At 35.3% G+C, this 14,956-nt stretch overlaps 2 protein-coding genes across 2 annotated transcripts; one reads left to right on the top strand and one right to left on the bottom strand.

The window, feature by feature from the left end:
- Nucleotides 1-2,205: 2,205 nt before the first annotated feature.
- On the top strand, nucleotides 2,206-7,969 carry LOC130717911 (caffeoylshikimate esterase-like). The gene is made up of 8 exons (XM_057568312.1): nucleotides 2,206-2,408; nucleotides 2,484-2,513; nucleotides 2,603-2,729; nucleotides 2,844-2,990; nucleotides 3,889-4,019; nucleotides 6,416-6,553; nucleotides 6,972-7,070; nucleotides 7,263-7,969. Exons 1-8 carry the CDS (start codon nucleotides 2,406-2,408, stop codon nucleotides 7,533-7,535), a joined length of 948 nt encoding a protein of 315 aa, XP_057424295.1. The 5' UTR covers nucleotides 2,206-2,405; the 3' UTR covers nucleotides 7,536-7,969.
- Nucleotides 7,970-8,540: 571 nt separating this feature from the next.
- Nucleotides 8,541-13,285, bottom strand: LOC130717910 (spliceosome-associated protein 130 A). Its single transcript, XM_057568311.1, has 4 exons — nucleotides 10,192-13,285; nucleotides 9,327-9,818; nucleotides 8,949-9,104; nucleotides 8,541-8,867 (listed from the first exon to the last, which is right to left on the bottom strand). Exons 1-3 carry the CDS (start codon nucleotides 13,210-13,212, stop codon nucleotides 8,967-8,969), a joined length of 3,651 nt encoding a protein of 1,216 aa, XP_057424294.1. The 5' UTR covers nucleotides 13,213-13,285; the 3' UTR covers nucleotides 8,541-8,867; nucleotides 8,949-8,966.
- Nucleotides 13,286-14,956: the final 1,671 nt, after the last annotated feature.

Here is a 14,956-nt window from a genome sequence, read left to right as displayed (position 1 = left end):
TCAGGGGAGCATTGATAAATCAAATCACCTCCAAGGAATCGCTCTCTATTTATCACCACTCTAGGGACTTCGAAGTTCATGACCACCTCAACTTCAGTAATAACAGACACCAAACACCCACTAACTAGAGGTATTAAATAACCAATAATCCCAAAAACTTAAAGTTATTGGGTAATGGCCACATGAATGGTTTTATATTACTTCTCTAGCTTGCCCCTTCACGCAAGAGCCCTTTGACTTTGTCACCTATCATGTAGGTGCTTTAATTATCTTTTAATTTGTTAGAAGAATTGGAGGCTGCAAGAATCGAACTCGGTACCACTTGATTATAGAAACTCTAATACCATATCAAATAATCAATTATCCGAAAAGTTTAAATTGTTGGGTAAGTGTCACATGAATGATTTTATATTACTTCTCTAGCAAGAGGACCCTCTCAAAACCCCATCGCAGCTAGCTTGAAGCGATCCAGACATGACGTCGTCAACATTGAACTTAGACCAACCTTCCTCCAATTACACTCTTCACAAGGCTCAGCACTCCCCCGGGCTGCTTCGTTTAACCATTATTGATGAGTATAATATGTAATTTTTATTTAATTAATCTGATTAATATAATTAAAAATGTTTTGTATCATATTATACTATGATGTAATTAAATATCTTTCAAATAAATAAGTAATCCAAGCTTAAGAATGTTATCTTTGAGACGAACTACCTCATCGTACAATAAAGGTCTGGATATCAAAACTAAACAACTTTTTCTTTGTGAAGGTTATTTGAGTGTATTTAGTTTGTTTATGCTTTCTCTTTAAGAAGTGAAAAAAAAAAGTTTACTTATATAAACACACAAAGATGTACCAAAAAAAAACACACACACACAAAGAAATAAGAACTATGGTTGCTGATTTTATCACAGTTTCAGTATCCACGATTCTATATGAAAATAAATAAATAATTGTTAATTAAATCTCTCACGTTAAAATAATGTTATATATCTTTTATCAAATCTTTTTCAATCTATTCTTATCTCTTTTCTAAAACACCTCAATTGGGCGTTTACTTTTCATGTCCCTTATCTTTCTCCTTCTCCAAGTTCTTATCCGTCCATTACACACGGTTTCAACTTCAGGAGCCAGAAACAATCAATCAAAATCCATTATTTTCAATCCTCATAAATATATTGATGTTAAAGTGGAAACTCTTCAATCAGTATCGCGCAAAAGTCTACCCAATATAGAGGGAAGATCAATTAATTTTTGATTGTGAAAATCCAGTCAAAAGAAGCACGCCAAAAGAAAAATAAATGTGCGATAATGCATGAAAGAAAGTTTCTCATAATTAAATATACTACAAACAAGATGAGCTCATGCCAAGATTGTCAACTCCTCAAAAAGAACACCTCTATTAGTATAATCATCCAAGATCTAATCTAAGCAATCCTCTTTATCTTTTCTAATGATCAATCCAACCACTCTTTCTTTTTATTATCTTCTACTAACTATAAAATTAAACCAAATCTCTACTTAATACCTGTCAAATGATCCACGACGTGATTCTCTTTAGAAGTCGGTATATAACTATTAAAAAGGGAAAAAAATTAAATATAGTTAATCAATTAACAATTGTTTAAACTTTAAACCATGTTTGTTAAAATATTAGTTGATTATGTAAAATCATATACACTATAAAAATGCAGTACCTTCTTGAAATATAATATATATATATATGATAATAATTTCCTCTTGTAACCAACAAAAATATTTATGATAATAATTAACTATTAATTTATAAATAATATAATATATCAAGAAACAAGAATTAGTTAATACATTTATTATTATTAAAGATAATATAATGGCATGCAGTTAATTAGGCTAAATTATATTTCAAAAGAAATTACGCTAAATTAAGCTAGTTTATGCTAGGTTGATCTCATTCCTTTAGTAGATAGTATTTGATATTTGATTTGATTTGATTATCTGTTTACAGTGGTACAAGTGAACTTTTATACATTTTTTAAGATAAAAAATGATTTTTTATTAAAATAATCTAACATGATTTAAGGGTTGTTACATGATAAATTATTTCAATTAAATAATAAACAAATCTCTAAGTACTATTGGCTGCCTAGTGGGACAAATGGAAAAGTGTTGAATGATTGACTTACACCCTCATTCCTATAAATAGAGAAGCTAAAGCCTTTCAAAAATATCCCTAATTTACATGATCCCTGATTTTTTTCCATAAAGTAAAAATATCCCTCCTGAAAATACTCTGTTTTTGTTTTGTCATCCAAAACCACCTCATCCCCTGTTTTACCATATATCCCCTGTTCTTAACAGAGAAAAAAACAGAACAGGCCAAAGCTTCCAAACCTCAAACGTTAACAATTCTTCTTCATCCATGGTACCTCTCTCTCTATCAACATTAATCATCTTATTCCTACCTTGATAGGTAATTAACTTGTTTTCTTCTTTGCAGGCGAGTGCAAACAGGGTCAAATATGAAGAGGTGAGTTTTGAATTTCAGAATCAATTTTTATATGGAAGAATCTCTAACGTTGGTTATTAATTCAATTTTTTTTTCATTTGATTTTCCAGGAATTTGTGTTGAATTCTCGAGGGATGAAGCTTTGGGCAAGTAGATGGCTTCCGGTGAATGAAACTCCAAAAGCTTTGATTTTCTTGTGTCATGGCTATGCAATGGAATGCAGCATCACCCTTGACAGTAATTAATTTTCCCAGTTTTTTTTTATCAAAATCAATCAACCTTGCAGCAGAATGATGATGATGAATGATGATAATGAATATTGATATGAATGAATGAATGTTGAATCATCAGGCACAGCAACAAGGCTTGCACAAGCAGGTTATGCAGTTTATGGGATAGATTATGAAGGGCATGGAAAATCAGATGGACTTTCTGGTCTTGTCATTAATTTTGATCATGTCATCGACGATTGCTTCCACCATTTTTCCACCATTTGTGGTCAGCAACTTCTTTCTCTCTCTCTCTCTGTGTTATTTGTTGTTGCCTGCCGTTTTTGAACACGTTTTCAAACCCATGATGTGGCCGGCACTAATATTTGTCCATTGCTAAATGCTTAGCTTGGCATCATAAATATTTTTTAATTTTAATTGAATTATTTTGGAAATGGTATGCATGTCTCCACCAAATTTGTATTTGTATGAAAGGGAAAGGAAGAGATGAAAGAGTAATTGTAAATGTGTTTGGATTCAATGAACCCACACAAGCAAACAAGGGTGTGTTTGCAGTTGGGAAGGGACAGGCTTTTGAGGAAAAGGGAGGGGAGGGCAAGTGAGAGAGAAATCTTGTTTGCAAGTTACAAACACACTAATTAAGCGTTTATGGTCATAAGCGCTTTCGTGAGCACTTATTCATAAGCTATTTTAAAAAATTTATTGAAATAAATAAAAAATAAGCTGTATATAAGCATAAGCTGTTTTTCATAAGCTATCCTGAGTAGCTTATGAAAATAAGCTGAAAATAGCTTATGATAGGCCATAAGCTGTTTGCATAAGCCCTCCCAAACACTGGTATAAGAACTTATGCTGTCAGATAAGCTTAAATAAGCTCTTCCAAACTGGACCTAAGTTAAATGATCTGTATCCAAAATTTTAACATATCTTAATATTTTGATGAAAATACAAGCATGTGTTAGGAATCTCTAATTTCACGCGGTCAACGAATTGATTCCAAGAATCTCCTTTTGCAATTAATGCTAAAGTAATAATCAATTATGGATACAAGTTTCAGTGCTCATTCTGAGAAAAAATAATGTGATTCGAATATTGCTCTAATGTGATAGTAAGAGATAGATAGTGTGGTGTTATGTTAATCTTTTTGTGATTATTTTTTCTTTCAGAAAAGCCAGAGAACAAGAGGAAGATGAGGTTTCTGATGGGGGAATCTATGGGAGGAGCTGTGGCTCTGCTTTTGCACCGGAAAAAGCCAGATTATTGGGATGGGGCAATTTTGGTGGCACCCATGTGCAAGGTTCGTTCCTTCTTCACTTTATTCTCTTTTGTTGTTGTTATATGAATATGAATGAGAAAATATCTTCTGAAAGGTGTAATTTCTGCACCGTACATTACATGCTTGTGTTTCTGTTACTACTACATGTGTTGTTTGATTAGAATTGCACAAGGTTGCACGGTTTCTCTCTCTCCATTGTGGTTGCTTTTCTGTGGTTGTTCTGCATGTTTCTCTTTTTGTTGGGCCAGGCTAGATTTGTATGTTGGGATGATGCATGCATATTAACATCCTCACATATCAGATAACATCACTATGTGAGATTCTCTGTCTATCTCTTGTTTCACAAATATTAGAGAATCATACAAATTTAATAGATATGAATAGACACACACAAAAACTTAGTATATATTTCAATACAAAGATAAAATGATGATGAACAACCACTAAATGGTAGGAGAATTGATTTTTTTCACGTGATTTTTGCTCACTGTAATTTTTTACCGTTTCCACATAAGAATATTTTGATTTGGTGTCAAGTAAACAATTTTAATTTCACTTGCATTTTTTTTACTCATTTTTTATATACATGTCTCTTCTTTTTTATCACATCATGTATTATCTTTCTTCTATTTATATCTAGGTTAGAAATGGGTGTATTTGGACTCAAGAAACAATTTACCCCAAGTAAATTCAGAACCATCATCACATTGATTATATAGATGTTGTAGTTTTTTCTCTATTATTTATCTCTTGACATGGTACCGGACAGTATAACCAAAGAATATATTCTTGCTTCCTTTCCAAGTAGTATCAATTAGAACATGAAAATAAAATGCCAATAATTTTCAACTCATTCTCATTTAAGTAATTAAAATTCATGTAAAATTTACTATGTCCCCAAAGATTAACTCAAGTGGTAAAAGTTAAGGGAATATAAGAGTTGGGTGTGATGAAAAGTTCAAGGTTCAGGATTCGAACTATAAAGAGCGACTAATTTACTAACATTTTTAACTACTAATGTGTTTACCTATAAAAAGTGAAAAATTCACTATAAATGTGATGACCTATTTTCCCTCTAAGTTGATTGAGGAAAATCTAAATTGAGTAATGTGATGGGTGGGTTTCAATTTGACTTTGAGGAAGTTAAATGTAGATCCAAATACAGTGTGTGACTGCTAGCCGAGTTGGCATTAAAACCCAAAAGTGTCATATTTACTCAGTTCATGGATATATGCAACCGAGCAATGAATGCATGCACCTCTTCATTGTTAGTAACTAGGAGTAGTATAGATCATTAGAGAGATTCTCGCTTGTTTATGAGACAATCATGTTGATTGCTACATGTTTTACTTTTATTTCTACACACATAAGCGCTGACGCCACGTCTAAAAAAATAATGTAATTTTATAATATTAAATTTTAGTTGATTCGTTAAAGCAAAATAGTACAATGGACCCGTAAGAATATCATTGTTTGACTTATATATCTTTGATAACTGCTTGATAAAAAATTCTTTGATATCTAGAAGGTCCATGAAATCCTTGTTTGAGGTGAAAATGTATGTGTGGACAACATAAAAAGGTGAAAATGAAAGTTGACTAAAAAATGTCGAAAATCAAAGGAGGGAGAGTTAAGTGCAGGTATAAGGAAAAAATATCATTTTCTTTGATATGATTGTGAAGGGAAAAAAAAAGCTCACACCTTTTTAAAAAATTCAAGAGATGGTTTCTTATTTTCAATTTTATTCTTATTTTTTTTTTCATTATATCAAGCGTTGAATAATATTGCATTTATTAATTATTTATTGATACCTTTTTATTCAACTAAATAAACAAGGAAAATATTTAATTTCAACATTTTACTTTTTCCCTACCAAAGAAATACATAAATTTCATTTCTCTCTACTTTTCTCCACATCTAAGCCAATCAATTATTAATTAGGTTGATTCCTTCCAAAACAAATTATTAATTAGGTCGCGTACTCCCTTAGCAAGTGGATCAATGAAAAATTTTCTAAGCCAAACCGTTGCAATAGTTGCTCCCACTGTACGTCCCCCCTGGAAGACCTTGTCTTTAGAAAGTGACTTGTTAATTTAAATAACATAATTGATTGATAATCAATAGTTTCAGGCAATGATTTGCATGAAACTATATCGATCATTTCAATTCGGTGGATATAAACAGATATAAAATTAGATTTATACAATTCTTTTTCTTTTAAATGATTACTTCTTAAAGCACTATACTTTTAAGATAATAGCATATTGAATCCGCTTATTTTTCTTCAAAATCAATTTTTATATCAGCAATAATTGATTCCAACTTTAGACTTTCTTCCCAAAAGTCAACTTTGCTGATTTTCTTGCATTGATGTGAAAGCTTTTACAAGTTGTATTAATGAAATTAATGTTGTGCAGATTGCAGAAGATATAAAACCCAATGCAATGGTGATTAGTATATTGAGTACACTCAGCAAAGTTATTCCTTCATGGAAATTAGTCCCAACTCAAGATATCATTGACGTCGCCTTTAAAGATCCTGAAGTCAGACAACAGGTATATATTCACACTTTTTTTTCTACTAAAAATTCATACACTAGACACAAATACTTTCTCACGATTGAAGTAGCTTCTGTATGTGAAAATTTATTCAGAAAAGAAAAGAAGATAAGTTATCCAAATATACTATTAATCCTTTATATCCTTGTATCATTACTTATATACTTAAGTGCATGTTTGAATATATGATGTAAAATCAGGTGAAGGTAAAATCACAATAGATAGAAACAAAAGTTATGATAAGTTGTTTCTGTCTACCGTGATTTTAACATACGGTAGATTTTAGTCGTGCATCCAAACATGCAGTTAGTCGGACTACTTAACCAACTTTTAACTTCAATTAAGTCATATTCATATATGTGAAAATGCAATTTAGAATTAGAAGATTAAGCTATTATATATTCATGTAATGCAGGTTAGAGATAATAAATATTGCTATAAAGGAAAGCCTCGCTTGAGAACAGGTTACGAGCTTTTGAGGGTCAGCACAGGAATTGAGAAAAATCTAAACGAGGTTTGTCAAATTTCTCATACTCACTTTAATGATGATACTTAGAACTCGTTTAGATACGGACTAGAGAGCAATTATTTGAGCTTATTCAGTGTTTTTTTAATAGATAAGCTGCGATTAGCACTCTTTAATTTGTAACCAAACGAGATCTTAACGCAAGCCTGATGAATCATCGATCTCTATTTGGATATACAGGTTTCACTGCCTTTTCTGGTTTTACATGGTGAGGAAGATAAGGTGACTGATAAATCAGTTAGCAAACAGCTACATGATGTGGCCTCAAGCTCTGATAAGACACTGAAGCTTTATCCAGGAATGTGGCACGGTTTGTTGTATGGAGAGCCGCTGGAAAACTTGAAGATTGTGTTCTCAGACATCATTGGTTGGATTGAGGAGAAATCTCGGTATGGAAATGCAAGACTAGAAAGAGAGCAGAAAGAACAGAATGGAGATTTAGGAAAATACTAAACAGGAGTAATTCTTTTTGTTTTTCTCTGCAATTTATACCTAGGGATATGTCTCTATTGGAGCTAAAGAAGTTGGATTTTGGGTATATGTGATAGAACCCTTAGTGAAAGTTGGGCTGCAGCTCATGAGTCTAGGCCCAAAATATGGAAAGTTTATGTTAGAAAGAATAAGAGAGGAGGGGAATCTTTTGAGGAGTGAGCTGACACAGTTAGTTACGCCTTTTGCGGGTAGGAAGGTGCAAAAGAGTGAGAGAAGGTTTCCTATATAAGTTTCTGTTAGGATGAGGGTTGGGGTATGATGAGAAATAGGTTGTTAAGAGTAGAGTGAAGAGAGTCTCTTCTTTTACAGGAGTCTTACTCTGGGACAATAGCAGTAGCTATTGTATTTCTGTTTCTTCTATTTCAGTATTAATCAAAGTATTTTTCTTATTCTCATACCTTGTACTCTATTTCTGTATTCTGGTTCTCATCAATATGTTTGAAAAGGGCATTGGAAAACAAGGAGGTAAAATAGGGTAAGGTGGCGGTTTATCTAGTCTCTTGATGCACCATTTCTCTTTTGATATGTATGCAGTATTGGCCATTGAAGCCTGTGTACAGTTGAAATTAATTTATAAAGGAATTCCTGGTTTGTTATATTTTGGCTCAATTTGTCTCTTTTTTTTTTTGAAAGGCAAAGCAGAAGTATTTGTCAGTTACAATTCAATTATAGATCTTAAAAATGAATGAGAAAAAAACTAAAATCATTGTTATCTGCAAGAAAAGAGAACTAGCTGATCTCAGTAGTAAAAGCAAGGTTTCAGATAGGTCATGACAATCATCCCAGTTAGTACAAAACTCCAATAATCTTGCACAATCGAGGATCTAATATATTTTTCCACAAACATCTCTTTTATGTTCCGTTCATTTTTTTGATCTCTAAGGTAGCTGCTTACATCTATTTGCATTGATGTCAACAAGCATTCAAACATGACCTTAGTACCTGTTTGTACTAAAGTTTCATTCATTGAAACTAAAAAAACCTCTTTTCATTGAAAGATGTGTTCATCCTTAGGTTTTGTCTCGAAAAGTTACAAACCGGAGAAGTGGTTTTCCAAACCCTTCCTTAATTAACAGAACAAAAAAATTACGATTAATTACAACATAAATTGCCAACCGAGGATATGGGTTTCATGTTAACAATACAGAGTACAAATAGTCACGGACGAATCTTCCCTCTTGCATAAAGTAGCGCACAAGAAATCATTGCTTCCCCGTATGAATGGGAAACACGAGCTTTCTTCACTTGGTTAGTGACTAACTATGGGCAAACGATAAACAGTTCCGTTATCGCCTGCACACAATACCAAAGCAAAGTATCAAATATTTGTCAAATCACTACAGTACTATACAGAACAGAAATCGGAAGTCATACCTCTGAGATGATCATTTCTTAAATAATCTTATTTCGCACTTCCTCTAGTTTTCTCAGTATCTCTGCCGGAGTTCTGTCTAATTCATCAGCAATTTTTCTCTGCAAATCCATTGGCAATGTTGGGAATTGCTCGCATAGATCACCATCAATCACATCCTACAAACAGGCCTCAGAAATTTGTTAAAATTTAATGCTATGGCTAGAAAATCAATGAACAAATAAAACATTTTGGATCTATCTGCAATTTTGTCGAAGGCAGAAGAGTAAAACCCTTGCCTGCGACAGACACAATATAACAGGAAGGATGCTTATGGAGGACAAATAATGCTTTGCAACAACTAAACTAGAAGGAATAAACAGCATATTGATTAGGCGTACCTTAACGGGAAAATAGGCAGATCTATAAGCCATGTGATCTCTTCCACACAAAGGTGGATAGTCCTGCCTCAGATGCATCTCCAAATGAGAAAAGAAATCAACATCATCACGTGAAGTAAAAGCATGCAATGCCCCAATACTTCCCATAATTGTTCCATATACAATACACTCTCCACCACCAGGTATAAGAGATGCCTTTTGCAAGCTTGTGACCACATCACCAACATTAAATTGTACAATTTCTTCCATCTTATTGGGAGCTCCATTCAGCTTTCCCTGCTCCCACTTGATCCTCCCACCAGTAGGATCTTCTTCTATCTCATCAGAAACATCCTGCGGCAACCGCACAAAATAGATATTTCCAAACTTGTCTGCACCAGCCATGGTGTCGAAATCTATGTGGTATGAAGCAGTAAGCCATCTTGGAACGCAATCATCAGCAAATATGTAAAGTTGGTTTTCATCCCATCTATACTTGCAATAATGGAAAGACTGGAGAGAATACACAGCACAATTAGCTAAACATTTTATTAATTCGAGAGCAGAAGGACAATGAATCTGGAATAAGCATGGTTTCTATTTGCAAACTTAAGAGTATACTAAATCACCTCCGAAAGCCTTAGTCAAGTCATTCTAAAATTGAATAATTCCTCCAGAAGCATTCAAGTTAAAACCCAATTAGTAAAAGTTAAAATAGTCACACTTGCTAGACACACATGAATTAATGTCAGAAATCAATGCAAAATCAAATGCTACCAGCAAAATACAGAAGTCACGAAAAAAAACTATTTCAGAATGCCTAACTCAAATACCCAGTTGTTCATTAGATAAAGATATATAACAAAGATATATAACAGAAACATACCTCTTGGATGTCACCAACATAAATTCGATCACGATATGTCTGAATAGAGACAATTGTGTTTGGGAATAGCTTATTCTCACATTTTCTTAATAATCTCCTTTTTCCTAGATCATATAGCCTGAGCACAGGTCCTATTCCTGCAAGTAATCTTCCTTGAAACTGACATAGAGCAAGAGGAACACCTTCAACCTGGGTTTTGTGAAGAAGTTCAAGAGATCTTCCCTCGTCTACAAACCTATATATATGAATAAATCCGGCAGCTAAACTCTTTTTAGGCAAAAATTGCAGTCCCTTTGCAGTGCCAACAGCTAAAAGAGTTCCATATTCCTTATCATGGAAATTTACTGTGCATATGCTGAATGCGGCCTCATTCTCCTGAAGCTCCAAGAGACAGGTTGTAGTTCCTGACCTAGGATCAAGAACTCTGATGCAGGAAACCCACTTGTCTGATTCAGCTTTAGGATAACCATAATGCTCATCCGAGAGCGGATCATCTCTATCCTCATCCTCCCCACCATTCTCCATTTGGTCTGCATTTCCATTCCCATTTTCCCCAGCTTGAGCAGCCTCAAAACATTCTCTCCTTGCAGCTTCACGCTCTTCTGCCGTAAAAGCTCCTTGATCGCTCTCAATCATCACCAAAAGCTTCCGTTTGGGTTGTAGCACAAATTTCCTTGGTGTGTATCTTAGCGGAATTACAGTCTCATTGAATGTTTCTCCTAATCTTTCAATGGTAAAAATTCTCAATGCCTCACCAGCAACAGAAACTACACCTTCCACACATTGGTCAGATGAAAAAGAGGCAGCATATTCAAGGGTTTCATATGAAAGGGGTGTTAAAAGGAAATGTCCTTGGTGAATATAACCTAGCCAAGGTCGACTTGATAAGCAAAGCATAGCACGCTTCCCTCTTACAACAATGGGAAAAAGTTTTGGGGCTCTCAATCCTAAGAATCTGGAACGAGAATCAGAAAGCTGACCTGTAACCATATCCACCACAGTCCTAAATAAGACACCATTCTGTAAACCAGCGTTCAGGAAAAGGCTAGCAGGATGATCTGCACCATCCTCACCACCAACAGATGCTTGGACTTCGAGGAAAAGTAGAGACTCTGGAGGTGAAGAAACGCCTTGTACACTCAGTGTCTGCATACAATCATCGGGATCCAGTGATAAGATTCGAATTGTCTTGTCATATGAGCCAACTGCAAGAAAACGAGACCTTTGCCTGCCTTCAGGCACTGGAGCAATGTCCAAACAAGCAACATCTCCAGACATTTCATGCTTGTCCACCTCCAACAACTGACCAGTACCAGTTACATCCACTTCAAAATAGATAAGCTCCCCTCCACTCAGTGCAATAACCACTTGAAGTCTGTTTGATCCTACTTTTGAAATCGTCCTCTTTCCAGGAGTTCTCCACTCATTCACACGCCTATCCGACCTAATGTGCCTAATACCATTCGGGTGGACCTGCATCAGAGAATCTTCACCTATCAAAGACACGGCGAGGGAGGGAGTAGTGTCAAGAAATCCACTGTCATCAACTTCTTCAACTGTCTCACCAATGGAAAGCACAAGCGTGGCATTTGTGAACGAAACAACGATATACACATCAAACTCATCAAACACAGTCCTCTTAACAGTCCAAACAGCACTAGGTACACCAGGAAGCCTGGAAACTGCCATCTCACTAACAGCTAAACCAGTTCTCAAAATCCTCAGAGTGGATCGAGGACCACGGCCACAGAGTGTAAAAATCTGAGGAGTTTCCTCTTCAAAGAGGTTACTGACCTTCATATCCATAACTGGCATTAAACTCTCAACCTGATCAATCCTAACAAGGTTCTTCAGCCTTCTGGGCTGGAAAAACACCGGCTGAAAACCTTCTTCAGTTTCCATCAGCGTAGCAGACGAAGCCTCCACATCATCATCATCCCCTATTGCCTTAAACTGATACAAAGCATGGTTTCCAAACTCAGAGGCTGCAAACAAGAACCCTGACTTCAGCACACACATGGAAGCCGTAACGGGAATAGTATCAAAATACTTAATCTTCAACTCAGATACATGGTCACCATCATTATCCAAGGTGACCTTAAAAATGTCCCCATACTCAGTCTGCAGCAGGAAGAAGAACATGGTCTTGAGCTTATGCATGGCAGCCGACACAATAAGAACCCCACGCTCAGCCGGCAAATCAGCACGTCGAGGAATCACAGCCCTAACATCAGGATGCCCCTGATTCTTATAAATAACAAAATTCTCAGCACAAACAAGCACCCCACTAGGGCCATCAGCACCACCAGGAACAGTAACAAGCAAATTAGCACCATTATCAACCTGATCAGACCACTTCCTAGAAACATGGTTGAGACCCAAATCAAGCTCATAGAAAGTCAAATGCTTCTGAGCTTCAGAAGCAGCCATACCAGTAGAATCCTGATCAGCCTCAGAGTAATCCAACTCTATAGCAGCAAAAATGGGGTTCTCAAAACCACAATCAACCCCACAAATGGAAAAAACTAAAGTATGAGACTTATGAGCTTCTAAAGGGGAAGAAATCGTTAACCTAGCAGCAGTATCCCTATTCAGCACATAAACCAGCTTCTGCTTCTCACAAGCACCGATCATGACGGCCCTGCCTTTGGGATCCACGGCGAGGTACTGCCCCGGGACGATGCGTCGGCAGCCAGATTTACCGAACGTTTCCTGGTGGACTTTGTCGAAGACATTCTTCTCCTTGTTGTAGTCGAGGATGACGATTCTGCCGGAGTCGGAACCGACGACGATGTAGTCCTTCTGAGCGCCGGTGAGGCGGAACTGGGCGAGGGACCTGATGGCGCCGAAGACCTCAACGGAGAGGATGGTTTGGATCCTGCCGTTGTCGTCGGGGCGGAGGAGATCGAGAACCTTGCCTCTGGCGACGGCGATTTCTTGTACCTTGCCGCCGGAGAAGTTGCCGTTGATGGCGCAGACGATGCCGGTGGGTCGCTGTAGGGTGAGACTGTATAGATACATGGTTGAGGGTTTTAGAGAAGAGAAGAGAAGAGAAGAGAAGAATCCTTCAGATTCAGAGTGAGCGGGATGAGGATTGAATATAAACCCTAACTTGGGGCTTTTCTTTTCTTTTTTCTTTTTCTTTCTCACTACTGGTATTTATTTATTTATTTATTTATACTCATGGTGAACAAAATATGAAATTAGTTTGGGATAGTAAAAGTCCCAAATAATCAAGGGTCTGCAAATAATAGTAATTTAAGGATGATAAAAAAATTATCCATCATTATTACTGACGGTTTTGGAACTGTCGTAAAAAACTTACGGACGGATAGAGTAGGGTATCGGCAGTTTGACTAGATTTAATGAAAAACACTCTTTTTATTAGGGATAAAAGTGTTTCAACTCTCTTCATTTTTTAAGTCATTCGTCGTGACAATATCATAATTTTTATTCACCTGAGTTTCGTTTTTATATATATGTTCACAATGCACAACAAAACAACTCATGTTCATGAATGAGATAATTTATGAAGTGGTGAGTATTACTTAAAAGATTTTCAATTGGATTTTGAAAGACGTACAAACTTATGATTTATATCATCTTAGATGACTATGTTATTTGGCTATAAAAATGGTAGTGTATAAAAAACACCTTCAAACTATCAAACAGTGCGTCAATAGCATGTTGGGGAGACCAACGAAGACTCACTCCAAATTAAAACGTGTCAAGAAGATTTTCTTTTAAAATGTCTTAGATGACTAAGTTGATATGCATGAAAAACCTCAAAGCTCTTTTAGAATTCAACTTGCATCCCATCTCAAAGGTCTTGAAGCAATTTGTTTGCATCCTATCTCAAAGGTCTTGAAGCAATTTATTCGAGAGCATGGCCGATAATCTTTCCAACCAAATATATATAGCCATCGATAGCTACCAAATATATTGTAGTTTAGAAATGAGTTTTTAAAAAGCCTTTTATCACATATTACATTATCTAGTTTTAAATTAAATTAACAAAAATGATAAGTAGACACAAAAAACTATTAGAGTGAGAAAAAAAATGATAAATGTGATATATGATTAATGGAACCGGAAGAGAAAATGTGATGTATTAATGGCTATGATTGGTCAATGCAGAATAAAATTAGCCAATGAAAAATTGTTTTTTTTTGTCGCTGAACTATTGAGAAACTGATATTTTGTTTTTCCACTTGGCAAGAGTATTTCTTTTTTTTTTTGGTCAATGTGAACTGGATTATATCGATGATGAAATAAACATGGGTTAAAGAGCCCAATACACTAGTGAAAGACTTGGCAAGTATTTCCAATTTTACATTCTATCCTATGAGCCAGTCTTCGTCCTCTGTTGGATCTGTAAACTATTGATTCCTTCTTTTCATTTTTTGGCTAGTTCACCCTTTCCATTTAAGGCCGATGACTTATTTACAATTTTGATAATTTATAGGCACCATTACCTTCACAGGGCATTAAAAAAATGAATTGTGTATTTGGTGAGTCTGTTCCATTCATGCACAACCTAAGTACCTAACCTTAATGTTAGTCTGAGTTCTGACATTAATTACATACAACAATACCATTCTATATTGATATTCAATTTAATAATGATACTTAGATATCTAAACATATAGACACCTCACATACATCTATCTCATTTTACATCAATTTTTCTCTTTTTATCACATCACATTACATAACAAATTCACTATTTCATATAAGGATATCACATATTATTACTCTATTCTAT

This window comes from Lotus japonicus, chromosome 5 (assembly GCF_012489685.1).
Source record: "Lotus japonicus ecotype B-129 chromosome 5, LjGifu_v1.2".
Lineage (NCBI taxonomy): Eukaryota > Viridiplantae > Streptophyta > Magnoliopsida > Fabales > Fabaceae > Lotus > Lotus japonicus.
Note: the sequence above shows the minus strand (reverse complement) of the source record. Positions and strands in the feature narration are given on the sequence as shown.